Source organism: Pseudonaja textilis, chromosome 11 (genome assembly GCF_049901715.1).
Source record: "Pseudonaja textilis isolate UNSWEBS1 chromosome 11, rPseTex1.2, whole genome shotgun sequence".
NCBI lineage: Eukaryota > Metazoa > Chordata > Lepidosauria > Squamata > Elapidae > Pseudonaja > Pseudonaja textilis.
Genome location: NC_142000.1, coordinates 17,008,600 through 17,026,868, shown reverse-complemented (window position 1 = coordinate 17,026,868; position 18,269 = coordinate 17,008,600). Strand labels below are relative to the sequence as shown.

General features: G+C 41.0%; 1 protein-coding gene across 3 annotated transcripts; it reads left to right on the top strand.

Moving 5' to 3' along the window:
- Positions 1 to 579: 579 nt before the first annotated feature.
- LOC113444972 (nuclear receptor coactivator 5-like) lies at positions 580 to 17,960 on the top strand. 3 transcript variants are annotated; one of them, XM_087940675.1, is made up of 12 exons: positions 580 to 805; positions 4,189 to 4,255; positions 7,669 to 7,701; positions 8,290 to 8,370; positions 8,606 to 8,685; positions 9,703 to 9,829; positions 13,164 to 13,363; positions 14,004 to 14,279; positions 15,314 to 15,520; positions 16,460 to 16,601; positions 16,921 to 16,980; positions 17,632 to 17,960. In XM_087940675.1, the coding sequence occupies exons 2-11, from the start codon at positions 4,197 to 4,199 to the stop codon at positions 16,931 to 16,933; spliced, it is 1,218 nt and encodes a 405-aa protein (XP_087796801.1). In that variant the 5' UTR covers positions 580 to 805; positions 4,189 to 4,196; the 3' UTR covers positions 16,934 to 16,980; positions 17,632 to 17,960. The 3 variants fall into 3 exon arrangements, with proteins under 3 accessions (XP_087796801.1, XP_026569714.1, XP_087796802.1); XM_026713929.2 differs by lacking the exon at positions 16,921 to 16,980 and having other exon boundaries at positions 660 to 805; XM_087940676.1 differs by lacking the exon at positions 16,921 to 16,980 and having other exon boundaries at positions 660 to 805; positions 16,460 to 16,591; positions 17,629 to 17,826.
- Positions 17,961 to 18,269: the final 309 nt, after the last annotated feature.

Here is an 18,269-nt window from a genome sequence, read left to right as displayed (position 1 = left end):
CTTCCTTCCTTCCTCCTTCCCTTCCCTTTTTCTTTTCCTTCCTTCTTCCTTTTTCCCCTTTCCTTCTTCCTTCCTTCCTCCCTTCCTTCCCTTCCTTTTCTTCCTTCCTTCCTTCTTCACTTCCTCTTTTTTCTTCCTTCCTTCCCTTTTCTTTTTCTTTCTTTCCTCCTCTTCCTTCCTTCCTTCCTCCCTTCCCCTTCCCTTCCCTTCCCTTCCCTTTTGCCTCCCATAAGGTTGGGCTACCACAAATTTATTAAATTATCCTGCTGAAACATGATGAACTTATCGTATACCCCCCAAAGGCTTCTAGGATGGTTAATGCTTCAAAATGCTTTCATTTAATGGTTTTGTAACTTGTCCACTTTTAAGAATTTCCCAGGATTTTTATTTATTCATTTTTGCAACCCGGCTCCGCGACCCCTAACGGCTGCCTAATTCCTACTACGGGACATACAGCGGCTCCACGCCGTTCTGCTTCCAAGGAACACACTAGGTGGGGGTGGGGGAAGCTGAACTACAATTCCCGACATCCCTATCGCCTCGACTCTAGCCGGCCGCCGTTGCCTTGGAAACCGCGCCGGGCCAGCTAGGCCTCACTAGGCCGCTGGGTGGGGGGGGGGGGCGCGAGGGCGGGAGTCGCCGCCCCCGGAAGAGGAGGAGCCCGTGTAGGCGGGACCGGCTGCCCCCTTTACCGCCCGCCCCCTCTCCTCCTCCTCCTCCTCCTCCTCCTCAGGGTCGCAGCTGCTCCGTGAAGAGAGCGACGAGGCCGGCCTGTCTCGGAGGGGCGCCTGGGCAGCCCGAGCGGGTGAGCGGGAGGGGAAGGGGCCGCCGGGGCCCGGGAGGGAGGGCAGGCAGGCAGGGTTGGGGTGGGGACCCTCTGGCCAGGCGTGAGCGCCCGGGAGGGAAGGGCGGGAAGGGGGGGCCAGAGAGGGGGCGGTTGGCCGGGTGGCGCGAGAGCGGGCTGCGGGTGGGGAGAAGAGGAAGCAGGCCTCGCCGGGGAGCCCTTGGCCTGGAATAGAAGAAGAATTGGCTGAGGGACCCGAACCCTCTGTGTGTGTGTGTGTGTGTGTGTGGAGAGAGAGAGAGGTGAGAAGGAGAAAGTGCGTGTGTTTGTTTACGTATAGGGATATAGGTATAAAAACAGTCTCTGTATATAGAGATATATAAAAACGACGTCTCTGTGTGTCTTTATGGGTTTTCAGTTTCACTGTACACAGGTTGTGCATTGATAATAAACGTTTGATTGATTAAAAAACGTGTGTGTGTGTTTATAGAGATATATAAAAAAATGTATTTTTAGGTATAGGGATATATATGTGTGTGTGTGTGTATCTTTGGTTATTTGGGTTTTCTCCCGCGTAAAATTGGAAGTATCTAGGTGATGTTCTGATGAAGTCTTATTCATCATCTTCAGGCTTGTGTCTTCGGCTTTGTGCTTCTCGGAGGATGGATGGATAGATAGATAGATAGATAGATAGATAGATAGATAGATAGATAGATAGATATACCATGTGTTTGTGTGTGTGTTTATGTATAGAGATATATAAAAAAAATGGTTTTAGGTATAGGGAGATGTATGTATATGTATATATATGTGTGTGTGTGTATATATATATATATATATATGTATATATATGTATATATATGTATATGTATGTATGTATGTGTGTGTGTATATAAAACGTGTGTTTATAGAGATACATAAAAAAGAATGTCTGTGTATGTGTGCATCTTTCTCTCTCTCAAGCCTCCTCTTTCTGTTATGTGTTCCAAGATGGACAGTGATTAATATTTATATGTTAGGATGTAGGTATAGACATACGTATGTAGATAGCATATCTATATATGTGTTAGGTATGTGTACACTTTTGATATACACCCACAATAAATATGGTATACAACCTGGACACATGAGAGTCCATACACATGATATATACATATACCGTATAGAGAGAGGGAGGACTAACTAGGCTACATATAAATGCAACAAAACCAGAGAAGTATTTGTTTTTGTATTTCCTGGACAAAGAGCTCAAACTTTAGCCTTTAAGATACATGCTGATAGATATAAATGGTAAAGACTAGATAGATATAAATTGTAACTTTGTATTCATTTACTTTGTTCATCTTTAATGAAAGAAAATTAATTTGTTGCTTAATTTCTTCTTGTATTTCTTTATCTTAGTATTGTTTACTGATGTTATCTTGAAGTTGATCCATGCTCATCTGGGTGCTAATTGCTGTTCCTGATTAACTCCAAGATTAACATCAGACCAGCATTGAAGTAAACAATACTCCTATAAAGAAAACTGCCAAACAAGCCAACAGGAAATCAAAGAACCTCTAAGACCACCACCCCCAACACTGACAGGGCAAGCCACCAGAATATAAATAAGTTTAAGCCCCGCTCCTTACTAGCACTGATGACGTTACCTAGTTTGGGTGATGAGATGCCTGCAAGAAGACAACCAAGCTCACAGAGAGCATCCAGGAACCTTCAAGATGTAATCTGCATTACTGGAAGTTCTCACTCCATGGAAAAGGATAAACTGATAGAAACTCAGCTAGAGGATTAGTGATTTCCCATCCCCATTTTCATTATAATCTGCCTTTATTGCTATATTTGATGGGGTTGCATTATGTGGTTATTGTAGTGTTGGAAGTTAAAACCCACCCCTCTCCTAGAGAAATGAAATGTTTTAGGATATATTTAAAAAGGCAGGATATTTCCCCTAAAAGAGAGGCAGAAACTCAAAACCTTTGCTAATGGGCCATTAAGGCCTGGGCCAGTCTAGTTTACATAACAAAGATCTATGTCCTTCAGGCGGAGCCATAATAGGAATCTCAAAGCCCTTACAATACCTCATCATCCAGCAAGGTTCAACCAAGCCTGGGGCTCAGGGCAGCCTACAGAGTTGCCCTTTCATGGTCCCATGACAACCAATCAGAATACAAGCTCAAATTCAAATCCCAAGAGGGCATAAAACCAAGGGACTCTCAGCGTTTCTTCCCCCTTTTTCGCTCATGAGCTCCAAGGCACGTGAACCTGTCCACCATTAAGCCATCTTTCCAAACAGCCTCCATGTTTCCAGTGTCTTTTTCACTACTTGGAACTGAACCCAGAAGGATATTTCTTCCAACAGTAGGAAAGGGAATGCTCTAAGCACCTTGAAAAATGTCCTGTGTTGAGAAGCTGAGAACATTCTTGTGCATAAAGGCTTTTGGCCATAAATCAATTCAATTGAATCTTCACATGTAGAATTGTGCACCTGATACCTCATCATGTGTTTTTTTTTTTTTTGCAAAACCTCCAAAATGTTCTCACCATGTTGTCCTTATTTACACTTCATTGTATTTTTCCACTAGTATATGTAATTATATTGAAGAGGTAGTCTATAATTATATATATAGTTGAGGTAAAGTTCTCCAGCAAAACATACTGAGTTTGTGATGTTCCTGATCTGATGTCCTTTATCTGTGCTGTAGACTCACTGAGATGGAAGAAAGTTAAGTTTGCTATATTCATCTATTTTGGGGTTTACAGTAACTCCAAGAATATTTAGCACAAGGGATATGATGGCTTCTGAGCAGAGCAAACAGTCTTTCCAAATATATCAAGCTAGGAATACACCATAAGGGAAATGCAAAAATATAATTTACTTGTTGCATCAGCCTTGTAATTATGCCCTCAAAAATTAATAACCTGGTACAAAAACAAAAAAGTGGTAGAATAGAAATGGAGAATTCTGCCTGATGTCCCCCAGTTGTTTTAGACTTTATGACCCAGACAAAGAATTGTAGAAATGATATTGTAAAATATATAGAAGACACCAGATTTCTTATCTCTCCTGTGGGAAATCTCTTGTAAAAAATGTTAATTATGGACAAGTCCATTTAACCCCATACTCTGTTGCTGTTTGGCATTCTACCATGACAACGTAAGGGCAATTAAGGGAAAGTGTTAAAGTATTTGTATCCAGCGAACATGTTAATTTCATGAAGCAAAACAACATTTTAAGGGGCTCTTAAACGTTTCCACTTTTTAACTTTTTCAGTTTTTTTTATAACACAGTAGTTTGGAAAAACGTAAGTGGCTTATTACTCTGAATGTTTTCAGATGTAAATTTTCTTCTGAAAATATTTTCAAACTAATTTCTTTAATAACAAGATATTCTTTTTTTAATTTAGAAACTAAAATGTCTTCATGGCCCAAAGTAACCACAGATCAAGCACAAACACCGGATCCTGAAAAAAGGTAAAAAGCACACTGATCCTTGTTCTTTTTCCTGTTTCTTTTAAATTCTCTCTCCCTCCCTCCCTCTCTCTGTATTAAAGAAACATACATACATACATACATACATACTAAAATTTCAGATCCACATTTCTGTAGAAAATTTTTAATGCATTCTTTTTTTTTTACATTTAGTTTAGAAGTTTACATCTTCATTTAAAAATTGCGGCCTATACTAACTAGATGGATACAAGCTAAATCTGATCTTTGTATATTCTGACTAAATCATTGAAAATTCTATGTGAAATTTAGCATTTTAAATTTACATTGTATCCTGGTTTCCTTCTTTAGTAGGGTTAGCGGCTACATTTGCTGCTGATGGCATGCCCAAATTCATAGCTAATCCTGCCTAACAAACTATCTGTGTGCTTATGTGTTACATGTTTGTTCGTTGTTTTTCGGTTCATATGAATGAATACATAAAACAAGAAATTGTGCATCACATCTAAACCTATCCTCTTTAGTTTGCTTGCTTGCTTATTTATTTATTCAATTTGTGTGGCTGCCAATCTAAACAAATTATTCTGGGCTTGCTCTGTTCCCAAGCAAGCTGGTATTTCTAATTTTAATTTGGTACCAACGCTTGTCTTACACTTTTGTTTTTCAATCCTGATTCCAGTTCAGCTGGAATCAAGAATTGTATTAGTGTTGGTGTTCGATCACTAAGTTGTATCCCACGCTTCATGACACTATAGATTATAGCAGTCTAGGGCCCCACACCGTCCTCCAATATCTCTTGGAGTTTGTTTAAAATTCATGTTTATTGTGTCAATGACACCAACCATTTCATCCCCTGCAGTTCCCTTCTCCTTTTGCCTTCAATCTTTCCTTCAATCCAGGTCTTTTCCAATGAATCTTCTCATTTGGTGGCCACAGCATTTAAGCTTCAGTATCTTGTTCTGTTCCTTATTCACAACCAAAACCTTTAGCAGCAAAACACTGCAAAAGTGACGGCAGGGACTGGTTGATTCTAAACCAGTGACGCTCAAGCGTTCTCAAAGAACTGGGTTTGAGTTAAAGTTAAGAGGAAACTTTCTGTAAGTTGCCTTGAGCTTTTATAGAACAGGTGAGATACAAATGCAATAAATACCACAATCAAAATGTTTGGCAGAGAAATGGTTTCAAAGCAACATGGCCACCTAGGCAATTAATCCAGCTGCCTCATTAAGACAGATGGTTGTTTACACTGATGGGCAGCAGCTGTCTTTGTTTTCAGACAAGTCTTCTCCCCAAAGCGAGAAGCAGGTTGACCCTGCAAAAATTTTCATGCCAAGATACCCAGCTTCACAGTAATTACCTGGGGTCTAGAGTCACTATCTATATGTTGAAATTTTAATATGATATGAATATAATGTGGAAAAATAGGTGCTAGGACTACCTATAGCCGTGATGGTGAACTTGTGGCACATAGAGCCACTTCTTTCGGCACACGAGAGGTCGCCCGGAAGGCCTCCACTGCGCATGCACGTATGCCCTCCACCCGCCAGCCAGCTGATTGTCATGTATCTGCAGTACATGCGCAGGGGGAACCATGTGCATGGAGATGCGTGCGCATGCGGGGGGTGGTCGCGTGTGCATGCGCAGGGGGCGGTGGGTATATGTGCACATTGCATCATGGATGCAGGCGTATGAGCACACACTTGACATGAAATGTGGAAAAGGTTCGCCATCAGAGACCTGTAGTAATATATCTGTCTAATTTTTGGCAAATGATGTTTGTTTTTAATGGAATATTCCTTGGCCAAGCTGCTTATTATCTTCTGGCTGTTTGAGTGTGCTACTAGTTCACCTACAGGTTCTCTACAATGTCAGGTCTAGAATGTTTCTACCGCAATTACAGGTAGTCTTAAAGTTTGCTTAGTGACCATTCGAAGTTATAACGGCACCAGAAAAAAGGTGACATTTTTCACATTTATGAAGGTTGCAGCATCCCCATGGTCACGTGATTTACATTTGGATGTTTTACAGTTGACTCACATTTATGACCGTTGCAGCATCCCCATGGTCATGTGATCACTTTTTGAGAGCTTCTAACAAGCAAACTCAACGAAGAAACCAGATTCACTTAACAACCATGTTACTCATTTAACAATGCAGTGATTCGCTTAGCAAATGTGGCAAGAAAAATCATCAAATGGGGCAACATTATTTCTCACTTAGCAACATAAATTTTGGGCTCCATTGTGATCATAAGTTGAGGACTTCCTGTATAACAGAAATGATTTTTTTTTTTTAAAAATAATTGAAATTGTTTACTGTACTTAGATCCACAAAAGTATCTGGCTGTAATAAACCCAATCTTGGGTTTCGTGCTCGTATCTTTGTCGGCATTACACACTTCCGATCTTGCTCAGGGGTTTAATGTGCTGCATCTCATATTCATAGTTAATCAGTGTAACCGAATTCAGTTTTATCTGCGCCTAAGAAATAGTTAACAGTAAATGAGGCAAGACCAGGCAGCTGTTGTCCTTATGCTGCCTTTGCTCCTTGACAGATCTTTCCAGACTCTACATCTGCCAGCGAGTTTTTGTGTGTGTTTTGTTTTAATTGGTTTCTGTCTCCCTATCTTGATGGGTCCAAAGCCATCAACTTAAGCAAAAATGTTTAGAGTAATTAGATTGTTTAGCTGATCTGAAAGAAGGAAAAATTTGGCAGAACAAAAACTTTCGTTATCTGTTGTACGATTTTGAGATTTAAAAAATGCTCCTCAGCGTCTGGTTTAAAGGAATTAAACCACCCTGCAATTTTCATCGTCACTCCAGCTTATATATATATATATATTTTAATGCTGTAACACAGTTAGAAAAGTCCTTTCTTAACCCTTTGCCAGTCTAGCATGTTATTTTTTGTTTGATCCAATGTCACCAAACTCCAAATGTCTTTGGATGGTTCACTACATATCAAAACAATATTTAAGAAACAGTGTAACCAAAACAAAGAACAGTAAAACTAGCCTCAGACAAAAAAAAAGAAGAACAAATGGCAAAGTCAGCAACCCAAAAACATCTCACCAGCAGCTGACCTCCAACAAAGGAGCACTAAATTGGCCCTTGCGCACTTACATGTACACCAACTCTGCCTGTTTCTTGATCAGGAGACCTTGCTCATGGCCATCGATGCCTTGGCCACCTCCCATTTGAGACATTGCACTGTGTTCTACCTGGGTCTGCCCATAAAGATCGCTCGGAAATGGTAGCTGGTCCATCAAGTGGCAGCATGAGAACCTATGGGTGTACCTCACAATGCCCAGGTTCAGTCTGTCTCCAGCCTTTTAAAGATACAGTCCACATTCAGAGAAAAATCAGTACTTTTTAACAATGGTGGTGACGACTTTTAACTTAAGTATGCATTAATTGTTCTTTTCTTTTTGGTTCCAGGCAGAGACCAGGGTGGATTCCTCGACTTCTGGAGTAAGTAAATAAATTAATATTTCTATAGTATATTGAAAGACAGATCTGCCCATAACAGCCTGACAAAAGATTCTTCGGTGGATGAATGGATAGAGACAAACAGACAGACAGAAAAGATAGGTAGGTTAGTAGGTAGATAGGTAGATTGATCGATTGATCGATAGATATGACATGTTTTTCTTGTAATATATACACACCACTTCACACCATGCCCTTGTCCCCCATTTTCATTTCTTCTATTATCATGGCTTGTAATAACAAAGTTCTTCCATGCAATGATGTTGGATGCTCTCATGTCATCCCAGGAATTTGTTGAAATTGGAATGTATGGGGTTGGTGTTTTTTTTGGGGGGAGGGTGGAATGTCTAATTTCTTTGCAGGGATCTTTGTTAATTCTGAATTAACAACAACAACAAGTTGTTTCTGATGTCTCCCATCAATGTTTTGCTAAATAACAGATGTTTCAGATCTTTATCTGAAAACTCTGCAGAGTCTAAAATTGGATTCCAAATCCTTTATGTAATCCAAAAATGTATTACACTCAAATTCTTTCGGCAATCCTTAACACGCATATCTTGCTCCTTCTAGCATAAATCCTTACAAATCCATTCAGAAGAGTTCTTACTCTCCCACAGACGGTTATTCGAAGGATCATGAGGATGGTAACAGGTGAGAAGGATCTTTTCCCCTTCCGTACAAACTGGGTATAACCTGAAGTAGCAGCACAGGGCAAATAATAATGGATGGAATCAAATAATTGTGCATTTATTCTGTACCCCTGAAACAATGCAGTCCCACACCTTTTTTGATGTAAGCCAGTTCTTAGCCTTGGTTCAACTTGAGGGTTGTGACATTTTGTTTAAAAGGGAGGTAACACTAGTTCTTGTGTGTTTTGGGCTTAAAGCTTTGAAGAACTTTTTGGGCAGCAGTATCATCCAACAGAGAACGAAGTTAATTATGAGAGACACCAGTACCCGCAGAAAGGTAAGAGTTACTTGAATTTAGAGTGGCAATAAGAATGTGCTTGCTCCTCCAGGCGCCTTTCGTTTCAGTTTTACATTTCAGTCCTGTTGCGTTCTCTTGATAGTTAAAGAAATATCCGAAGTATTTGTTTCCAAGCAGAGTTTTCTTCAGTAAAGTTTGATTGAAACAAATGGGGTAGAGCTCCAAGCGGCAACTGAACATTTTTCAGTTTACTACCAATTTATCCCAAACACATAGCTTTCCAATAGGGAGATTGGTCTTTTCTGTGGAGTCCTTAGTGCCCTCTGAGCTTGGTTGTTTGCTTAAGGTCATTTCAATACCCAACTTGGTAACATCATCAGTGCTGGTGAGTGTGGAGTTTGCTTGCCCTGCCAGTGTTGTTCAAAGGGTGGCTTTCCTCTTGGCAGTTCCTCGATTAGGGTATTGTTCTCTGCTTAATCGTTTGTCACTTTAGTAATTACTTGAGTAGGGTATTTATGGCTTGATTGTTTGTCTGGTGTTAATCCTCACACTCACCATGTCTGCAAAAACCAACAACCAACTTCAGAGAACACCAAGGATTCCACAGTTCAATCCTGAGCGACACATGTAGTCCCTTCTATTAGTCTTTTCATTAAGTTTTTTGCTTCAAAGAAACCTAAAGCTGGCTATTTACAGAACCATTTTCTTAATCTCTGTGGGAACCAGCTTTTACTACTGCTTGCTATTACAGCCAAGGCACCTATAATCCAGTTCTGAATCCTGCCCAGATACTGAATTTACCATATCTAACTGAAGAAAGAACATATGTATTAAGCCTCGCTGCTGCTTTGATCTGTCTGTCTATATCAATCTATCTCTATCTCTTTTATCTCTATTATCTCTTGTCTGTCTGTATCTATATACCTATCCATCCGTCCTTTCATCCTTCCATCCATCTTATCTAGCTATCAAGCTATCTCTTTTATCTGTCTGTCTGTCTGCCTATATCCATCCATACATCCCTTCCTCAGTCTGATTATCTGCTTATGTGTTTAGATGACAGCCACACCAAGGATGCTCATCGCGATAAGTTGTACCTGCAGTTTTACCAGCAGATAGAGAAGGAATACAACAGAGAAAAACCTTCGGACTGTGTCATCGTTTCCATCAGCAAGGATCAAGCGTAGGTCTTTTCTTTTTTTTTTTTAAGACGCAGTTACTGATGCTTCACTGAACTCTGAGCAAACGCTTCCCCATTTAATTTCACTTTTAGCAATACGGTTAACTCTTTTTAGAGATCTTGATTTTCCTGTTTTGTTAGTGAAGTGACCAAAAAAGCCAGGGTGGCGGTACATGTCTGCACTGCATGACCGAGCAACAGAGATATATCTCTAAATGTTGCCTCATCATTTGCATGGAGGAAGGTTTCCTCCACCCCACCACATTTTCCTCATCAATGCCTGTTATTAGAATTATCCCAGAATAAGTCTCTAGAGCATTAGGTTGGCAATGATGGCACCTTTGTGACCTGTGGACTTCAACTTCCAGAATTTTGCAAGTTCACAGGTCGTAAAGGTGCCATAGTTTGGCCACCCCGATCTAGAGAGTTGAATAAAAATAGCAGTAAAATAGGCTCAGCCCCCATTATTCCCACTCTTTTAGACCCTCTATATTACATTTTTGGCGTTGGTTTCCCATGAATGGGAAACTACTAAAATGGTAACATATTTTGATTCCCTTCTGTCTCTTGTAACTTGGGCGTCAGTCCTATTGAGCGTGGTAGGACTATGACTTAATTTGTGTAGTTGTAGCTCTTGTAGGATGGTTGTAAGTTAGTACTGATTGTTACATGTATCTTTTAGTTAACAAGGAGTTCTCTTTAAAAGGAGCATGGTAACTATTTATCATAGTAACTTCAGATCTTACAGACATCTGTGAATTTTCCTGCCCGTCCACATTCATTTAAATCAAGATCTGCCTCTCCTTTAGAACTGCTCGTATGTATGGATTATCATTTGGTATTTTAAAACCATTTTAATACAGCCCCTTGTTCTTCTTTGCCCAAATATAACTTGAATATCAACATAAGCAGTGTGGGTAGAGGTACTGAGCATTCTTTAGGGTGAAAATTTGTGGTTAAGCTCTGTCCATAAATGAAGCCAATTGAAAAAAGCATAATTTTGATGTTGGCACTATGGAAATTTACAGTTATTAGCCACATCATCACCTCTCCGTTCCTTTCAGTTGATTTTGAATGCCATGAAATTCACCGAGAGTCATTAAATTCAGCGTTCGGTATTTGAACATTTCACCTTGATACTTGAAATAATGATTATTTCTCTTATGCAGTTCCTGAAAAAAGCCCCCACCCCCACCCCCCGAATAATTTACAGATTTTCACACAGAAGTGCTTAGCATCTCTAAAATGCTCTGGGGATTTTTTTTTCCTTGAAGACTTTCCATTATAAAAAATTTCACGTGCTTTGATTAAACTTTTGTCACCCTTTTTGTCATTTCCCTCCAATTCTCGTAGCATGACCTTAACCAGGACTTCTTAATTTATATTCTCACACATTCCCTGAAAGCTGTTCTCCACGCAACCTCAAACACGTTATTGATAGTAAATAGCAGTCTCTCTTGGAGTGTCGCTGTTGTACGTCTTTGCTAAATGAATTGTCACCATAACTTGGACAAATCGCTCTCATCGATTGTGTCATATTGTGACGTTAGCAATGTTGTAAGAATGAGTGATAGGCCTGCTTATATTTTTCCTTGATACTACATTGCCAAAACGACATCTGCATTGTTTTTTGTAAAATACTTCCCGTCATCTTTTTCCACTTTCCCATCCAGTCAAAGTGAGAATGAAACAATTCTGCCTTGTCATCTGTTTGCTTTTGTCACAGCAATTATGCTAGATAAACTGCACACGGTTATTGTTCATCTCACACTAAACTTTTTCGTGCAGTCTTCAGAGCCCCAAACGTTTGGCCACCTTTTCTTTCTGGTTCTATAAACATCACCACTAAATGTTTGTCCATAATTAGTCTCACATTTTGTATCCTCAGATGAGATGTTAATACAACTGTTTAAAAATATTCTCATATCGTAGAATAAGTTTTGAAAATAAATCTTTGGGTTTGGCAAAATACAAAAAGTGTTTTGTAAATTTCGGTTAAAAAAAAAAACAGATCTTTTTTCTTCCAGAAAGGGTCTACTAAAATGTGGCGCACAAAATGGCTATGAAGCATAGGTAAAATTGCCAGTTACTTGAAATTGTTGACTGCCATTTCATCTAATTGGGACAAATTAGATCTAATTAGATAAATTTGGGCAGCCATGCCTATGGAATTTTCCGTAAAGTAAAATTGCAGTCTCAAAAAAGTGAGTTTCTGTCCAGAAAGAACATAGAATGACCCATAATAAAAGCCTGGTTGAATTAAGCAATTCTGTAAAAGTGCCAGTACATGTAAAGCATTGATAAAATCTTAATAAGGTGCTTGTTTTTCAAAAAAATTGCAGTGTAATATTTTCTCCTTCACACCTGTTTAATCTATTTCAAATCTGAGAAAAGAAAGCAGAGTTCGGTTGGGCTGTTCTTTGAGAGTCCTACTTGCCATTGTTAAATAATTTCCACTTGTGCATATTTCTAAAGATCACTTTATATGCAAAAAAATCTCATTCACATACGTTAACCAAATATTCGCAAATACTAAGCAGCTTCTCATGGATACACACCTGAGATTCCCTTGCAATTGTTGTTGAAATGGAAGCAACATTAAACATTCTATGTCCTTACGCAATTCAATCACCGCAAAATGTTTGTGAGACTTAAGCCCAGATAGCTACAACCCAGTCCGGTCAAGTGAGCTTAATTGATGTGGAACTTCATATAAACCAGGGCTTCACCAGTTACTTTGATATTGTGGGAAAATCTTGTGTTTCCCACCGGGAAAGTTCAGCCCCAAACCTCTCCACCTATCATACATAAATGTAGATGTAGAGACCTGGTTTCTCTAGCCTGTCACTCTCCAGAATTCTCAGTCAGCCATTGAACAACTCCGAAAATCATCTCTGCAGGATACCCTACTGATGAACATCACTGTCTGCAGAGGTCAAAGTCTTAGATCATAAAACGTAAAGACACTCTATGGCCCAGTCCGTTCTCTTTTTTTGTTACAAATTTAACCTCAATTGTTCTGTAAGCATTTCAGTTGGGAAATGCCAGGCCCACGTTGAGGTTCTTCTCTGTATGCCTGGAAGTTTTATGACTGCTTAAATCTACATTTCATAAAGCAAGGACCCCTCTGTTTCAGCACAACTTCAGCACACCGTTAAATCTATCTGACCGAATATTTTCAGTGAGCTTTCTTGCCGCGCGCAACAATGACCCTTGCTAGCACACTGGCACTAATAATATATTTTCTGAATTACCTGTAAAATAACCTGCTTCTTTGTTTTGTTTTGCTTTTTTTTCCTTTTTTTTTTCCTTTTGTTTGTTTGTTTTTTCCTTCAAGGGAATATTCAACAGTCATAGGCCATCGGTTGCAGGATCATGGCCTTGTGGTGGAAATGATATACCTTACTTCTGAATCAGGTCTTACACGTGCCCTCCAGGAAGTTAAAAATGATGGTTCTCCATTTTGCGTTCTTGTCGAACCATCTAATGTAACACTTTCTTCATGCACCGTAATCATGCTTCATCAGACTATCAAAAGTAAGTTTAGCTTCCTTAAGAACCCGGTCCCTGTTCGGCAAATGCTCTCTCTAGATTCCTCCTCATATTAAAGCACATCAAAACAATCTCTCTTTGAGGCATGATTGAACATGCCAAAGAACAGCAGTAAAATAATTGGTTAAGAAGTCCTAGCCATACACCGCTACTACACCTAGCAAAATGTCCTTCATCCAAACTCTGCCTTCTGGAAAATGGACTGTTTGTAGTAGGCCTTTCCCCTGCATTTAAAAAGAACATTTCAGTGTCAGTCACATCTCCACCCCCTTCCTCTTTCCAGAGGTGTTTTTTTTATCAAACTGGTCCCCCTTAGGAAATCAATCCAGCACACAGAAAGCAAGCGCCGAGTTGAGTCACCCACGACATTTAATAGAAATGGTTTGTGTTTGTGTTGAAATCTTGGACATAACCACTGCCGGGGTATCTGACAGGCCCCGATTAAATCCATTCTTTTTCATTCCATTCAAAGTGTGGCATTTTGAGTCCCAAAGTAAGCGTTTTAGCGCCGCAGTCGGAATGGTGGAAGGACGCGGCGGTTTGGTGTTTGGGGGGGTTTTTTTTTGGTTTTTATTTTGGTCTGGATGTGACTTTTTAAAAAGCAAGGTGTCTCTCTTCTCTGTAGTCCACCGTAATATGCCCATGGAAGATGCCCTGGCTCTGATAGCTAAAGAGTTTGAGGAAATTTTTGCTGAGCATGAACAACAGCAGCGCACAGAGATTTCCCACAAAGCAGCTGATCTGGCGGATGGCTTTCTAGAACGGGAGCTTTATGAGAGTTACCATGTGCCTCTAAGCATTAGACACCTCCTCTTTCTGTTAAGTGAGGGAAAGCATTTATATCTGGAAGAATTGAACTCAATAAGTGACTACCTGAAGACCAGGAGAAATAAGCTTGAAGGTATTCATGTTCCCCCATTCCCCCCAACCCTCCTCCCTCCCTCGACAGTACCCTTTAAATCCCACCCATAAATCTCAGAATAACCTCTTGGGGGCGGGGCCCCCCCTTCAAATCAGAAAATACCCGGTGTGAAAACGCCCCGTCCTCCCTCGAACCCGGGGGAAAAAAAAAACCCACACTTCGTGCATGAACACTAACATGGTTAAAAATGACACTGGCTCGAGAAGGGCTGCAGGTTGATAACCCGTTATCCGGAAGGTCACGGCTCTTTCTCTAGGGTGGCTACTTAAGATGGATTCCCCCAGGTTGTCTGCCTCTGTCCCCCAGCTCATCCTTACCCCCCGATTCTTTAACATCTGTCCTTTCTTTGCGCTTTCAAATAAGTCCCTTCCAGGGGAGTAGGGACCTTGTCACCCCTATTCCTGGGGGCATTAGGAGAAATGCCAGCGGTCCTGAGTGCCTGAGGTATATGGCTCTTTTAATGATAAAAAAAGGCAAAAATATTGTCCACCCTGTCATGGCTCAGGTTGGAGAGCCTCTCCCCACTTTAGGAGACCACGAAGCCACCTATCGATGAGCCCCAAATTTGTGTCGTTCCCCCCAAAAGTTCGTCCAGCTGTCGTAATAAAAACATAACCCCCCCTTCGCCTCTGTACCGCCGTCCAATAACGGTCACGTTTCACACGGTGAAAGGCCGTTACGAGGTATAACTAGAGTAAGTGAAAAAGAAATACGTAACACTCGCGGAAAAAAAAAATAGACTCCTCCCCCAACTGCTTTATATTATAAAAGCCAATAACTCTACCAATTTACTGCTTCAAATCACTTCCATGACTCCTATAAAAATGATTTTTCCCACCTCACGTCCTTAAAATTTCCTAAGCCTTGTGATCCCTGCATAAAATGAACTGGCTGAGAAAGAGAGGACATTGAAACAAGCAGCCAGGCTGACTTCTTGGCTTAGCGGCTCGTTTTTGCTAATCGATTTGTTTCCTGGCTAAATTTGGGCCCTCCTAATCCAGGTTTTCTTGCAGAAACGAAAAGTTTAGCCACCCCAGATGAAGACGACGAGTATCCAAGTGCCAGGCCAAGCGGGAGCGCTCTCCCTCCGACGCTGAGCAAGCCGCCACCTCTGCTGCCAACCCCCAGTCGTACTTCTGTCTTAGGCCAGTCTGCTGCGCCCTCGCCTAAGCCAGCTTTGTTGGGCAAAAGACCGTCGGGGGCTCTTCTTCCAACTCCAGGTTGGTCCATCCAAATGCAACATTGTAGTGGCGGCATGGAAGACCACTGTTGTTTTGAGAGTTCAGTGACCTATTTGGATTTATCCAATTAAATATCCTCATCCTAAGGATATTAAACCCATGTAGTAGGGCTGTATTACTGTTATCCTTCTCGTCTTTCCTGTTACCTTCTCTTCATTAACTTATGATTTATCACTTTGTTGTTTGTATGCTGAGAGTTTATGCAGCGGAGACAAATTCCTTATGTTTCCAATCACACTTGGCCAATAAAAGAACCTGCTCTATTTCTATTCTATTCACATTCCACTCCATTCTCCTTCGTACTAAGAAAAAATGTAAATATTCAGAGCTCATTCTGAGCTAATTTTCTTGTTTTCCACTCTTGTTTGCTAAGTAGTGGTTAAAACACCTGGGTTAGAAAGCAGGAGGCTGCAAGTTCCAGTCTCTTCTTAGACATGAGACTCAGCTGGATGACTTTGGGCCAGTCACTCGTTCTCACCCAACCTATCTCACAGGGTGGGTGCTGTGCGAAGAAGAGGAGGAGGAAGAAGGCATGTTGGATATATTGGGGGGAGCGGGGGGGGGGGGCTTCTGAACAGATCCTATCTGTGGGGTACTGTGGAAACTGGCCATCCTTGAAGTATCTCTACTATTGTTTTTAAGGAGCTCCTGACCTCTCGCTTGGTATCTATGCTTTCTGCGTTAGGCTTTTAAATTTGTTTGCTCGAGTTAATTAATAAAGCTACACTTTTTTTATTGCTTATTGTCATTGGATTCAAAAGGACCAGTTGCCTGGATTCCTGATCACTGCCCTGGTGGATGCTGGTTGTGCTCATCTCCATTGTGGCAACACTGAAGCCTCAAAGATGGCCCCAGTCAGGCCAGCTTCAGAGTTGATAGCACTGTATCAAAATCCTGTTTTCTGTTTTTCCTTCATAGCACTGCTAGCTGGCCCGACGGGCAAACCTCCACCTCTTCTCACAAAGATCATCAAAAGGCCGATGATGGCTCCTCCACATGCCCCTGCAAAGCGACCACTCCTCGGGGGCAGACCTGGCCTGCTACCTACACCTACCTACAGGTGAGAGCCGGCCAAATCCGGGTGATGCTTCATGCCTAAGTCTGAAAGAAGATGGGTGGTGGTTGTTGTTGTTTTGCGTTAGTAGCTGTTTCTTCCATTCTTGCCTGCATAGTAACAAAGGCAGCAGGCTGGACCTGCAATTCACCACCCCATCATTTGGCTTAGAAGGCTGTTTTGGAATGCCAACCGGTTTTGAAGTAGCTGCCCCTTAGCATTTTTTTTTTTAAAAAAATCCATCCCCTAACCCCCCCTCATCTGCCAGTGTTTTTGAATGGATCCCTTGCCCAACTCACAGTAGTTTGAGTTCTCTCTCCTGCAGACTTCCCAGGTGAGACTGTCTTCTACTCTGTGGCTGGATTCACACCTGAACTTCGCCAAGGTTGGTTGACTCCACCTTAACGCCTTGGTTAGCCGTGAGGCTAAGCGAAAAGCCCTGATTATAATAATACACATATAAGCTGGATTCAAATGGGGAATCCTCTTGTGGCGTAGCTAATAGGACGAGCCTGGTTAGTCAACACATTCTTCCCATCTTTGCATCCTGCCCCAGTTGAAAGGAGACTGTGAGTTCTAATCCTGCCTTAAGATAGGAAAACTAGCTAGGTGGCTTTAGGCCAGTCATCAGGAGGCTGTGAGTTCTAGTCCTGCCTTAAGGAGGAAAGCCAGCTGGGTGGCTTTGGGTCAGTCACACTCAGTGCCATCTACCTCACAGCGGGGTTGTTGCGGGGAAAATAGGAGGAAAGAGTAATAATATCTGTGTTCTCCACCTTGAGTTATTTGTAAAAAATAACAAAAGCTGGATTATAAATAAATAAGAATGTTCTGTGGTCTAGAGGAAAAGCGGAAAACAAAGAGTTTTTTCCTATCTGCAATAATAAGACAAAATCATATATTCTTTTCATCTCTTGATGAGTGTCCTTTCAAAGAAGCATAAGAATACCATGGCCTAAAGCCAGCCAGCTCTTGTTTGAAGGACCTTGTGAGTTAAACATGGGGAGAAGTGTCAATCTTGCTATTCTTCTTTTCACAGCTGCTCATCCAAGATCCACCCAGCATCCATGGGCCCTTAAACCAAAGTTCCTGGCTTGAGAGGACGCCTGAACTAATAAGGAATTAAAACAAAAGCGTTGTCCTAGATGGCAGCATTTCTCTTTTTAAGATAAAGCCGAGTTTGACAAATGTATGTTACACTCCCGGCCACATTAAATGCATATTTTATGTTGTACACATTCCTAAGAACTTTTTTTTTTTACTTAACGCAACATAGATATTTGTAGACAATGGATATTGTAGATTCCCAATGTTAACCTGTTCTCTAAAATCAATGTTGTTCAAAATAAATGACTTATTTCCACAGGACCCATTTCCGATCTCTTTGTGATTCACATACCACTTAAGTAAAGAGGATTGTTTAACTATTTTATCTATTATAACACTTTTTGTTGAATATGCCATAGTTCAGAATAAACCACAATACACACAAAGCCAGCATCGCACATGAATCCATACTTAGCAAGCTACGTGCATAACGTGATGTTCCAAATTTGTTCCTTGATGTCGGTTGCTCCTCAGATCAAGCTGATATTCTTCTGCATCCTTCCTAACTACCCCGATTTAAGTAATCCAACTCATCTCGGTGATTTGCATAGGAGAATAACAAGAAGTGAT

Bases quoted from the DNA above. Each gene is read 5' to 3' on its own strand.
- LOC113444972 (XM_087940676.1), top strand. From the start codon at position 4,197: ATGTCTTCATGGCCCAAAGTAACCACAGATCAAGCACAAACACCGGAT. The intron at 7,702-8,289 runs GTAAGTAAATAA...TGCTCCTTCTAG, and splicing joins TGGATTCCTCGACTTCTGGA to CATAAATCCTTACAAATCCA. The intron at 8,371-8,605 runs GTGAGAAGGATC...TTGGGCTTAAAG, and splicing joins GATCATGAGGATGGTAACAG to CTTTGAAGAACTTTTTGGGC.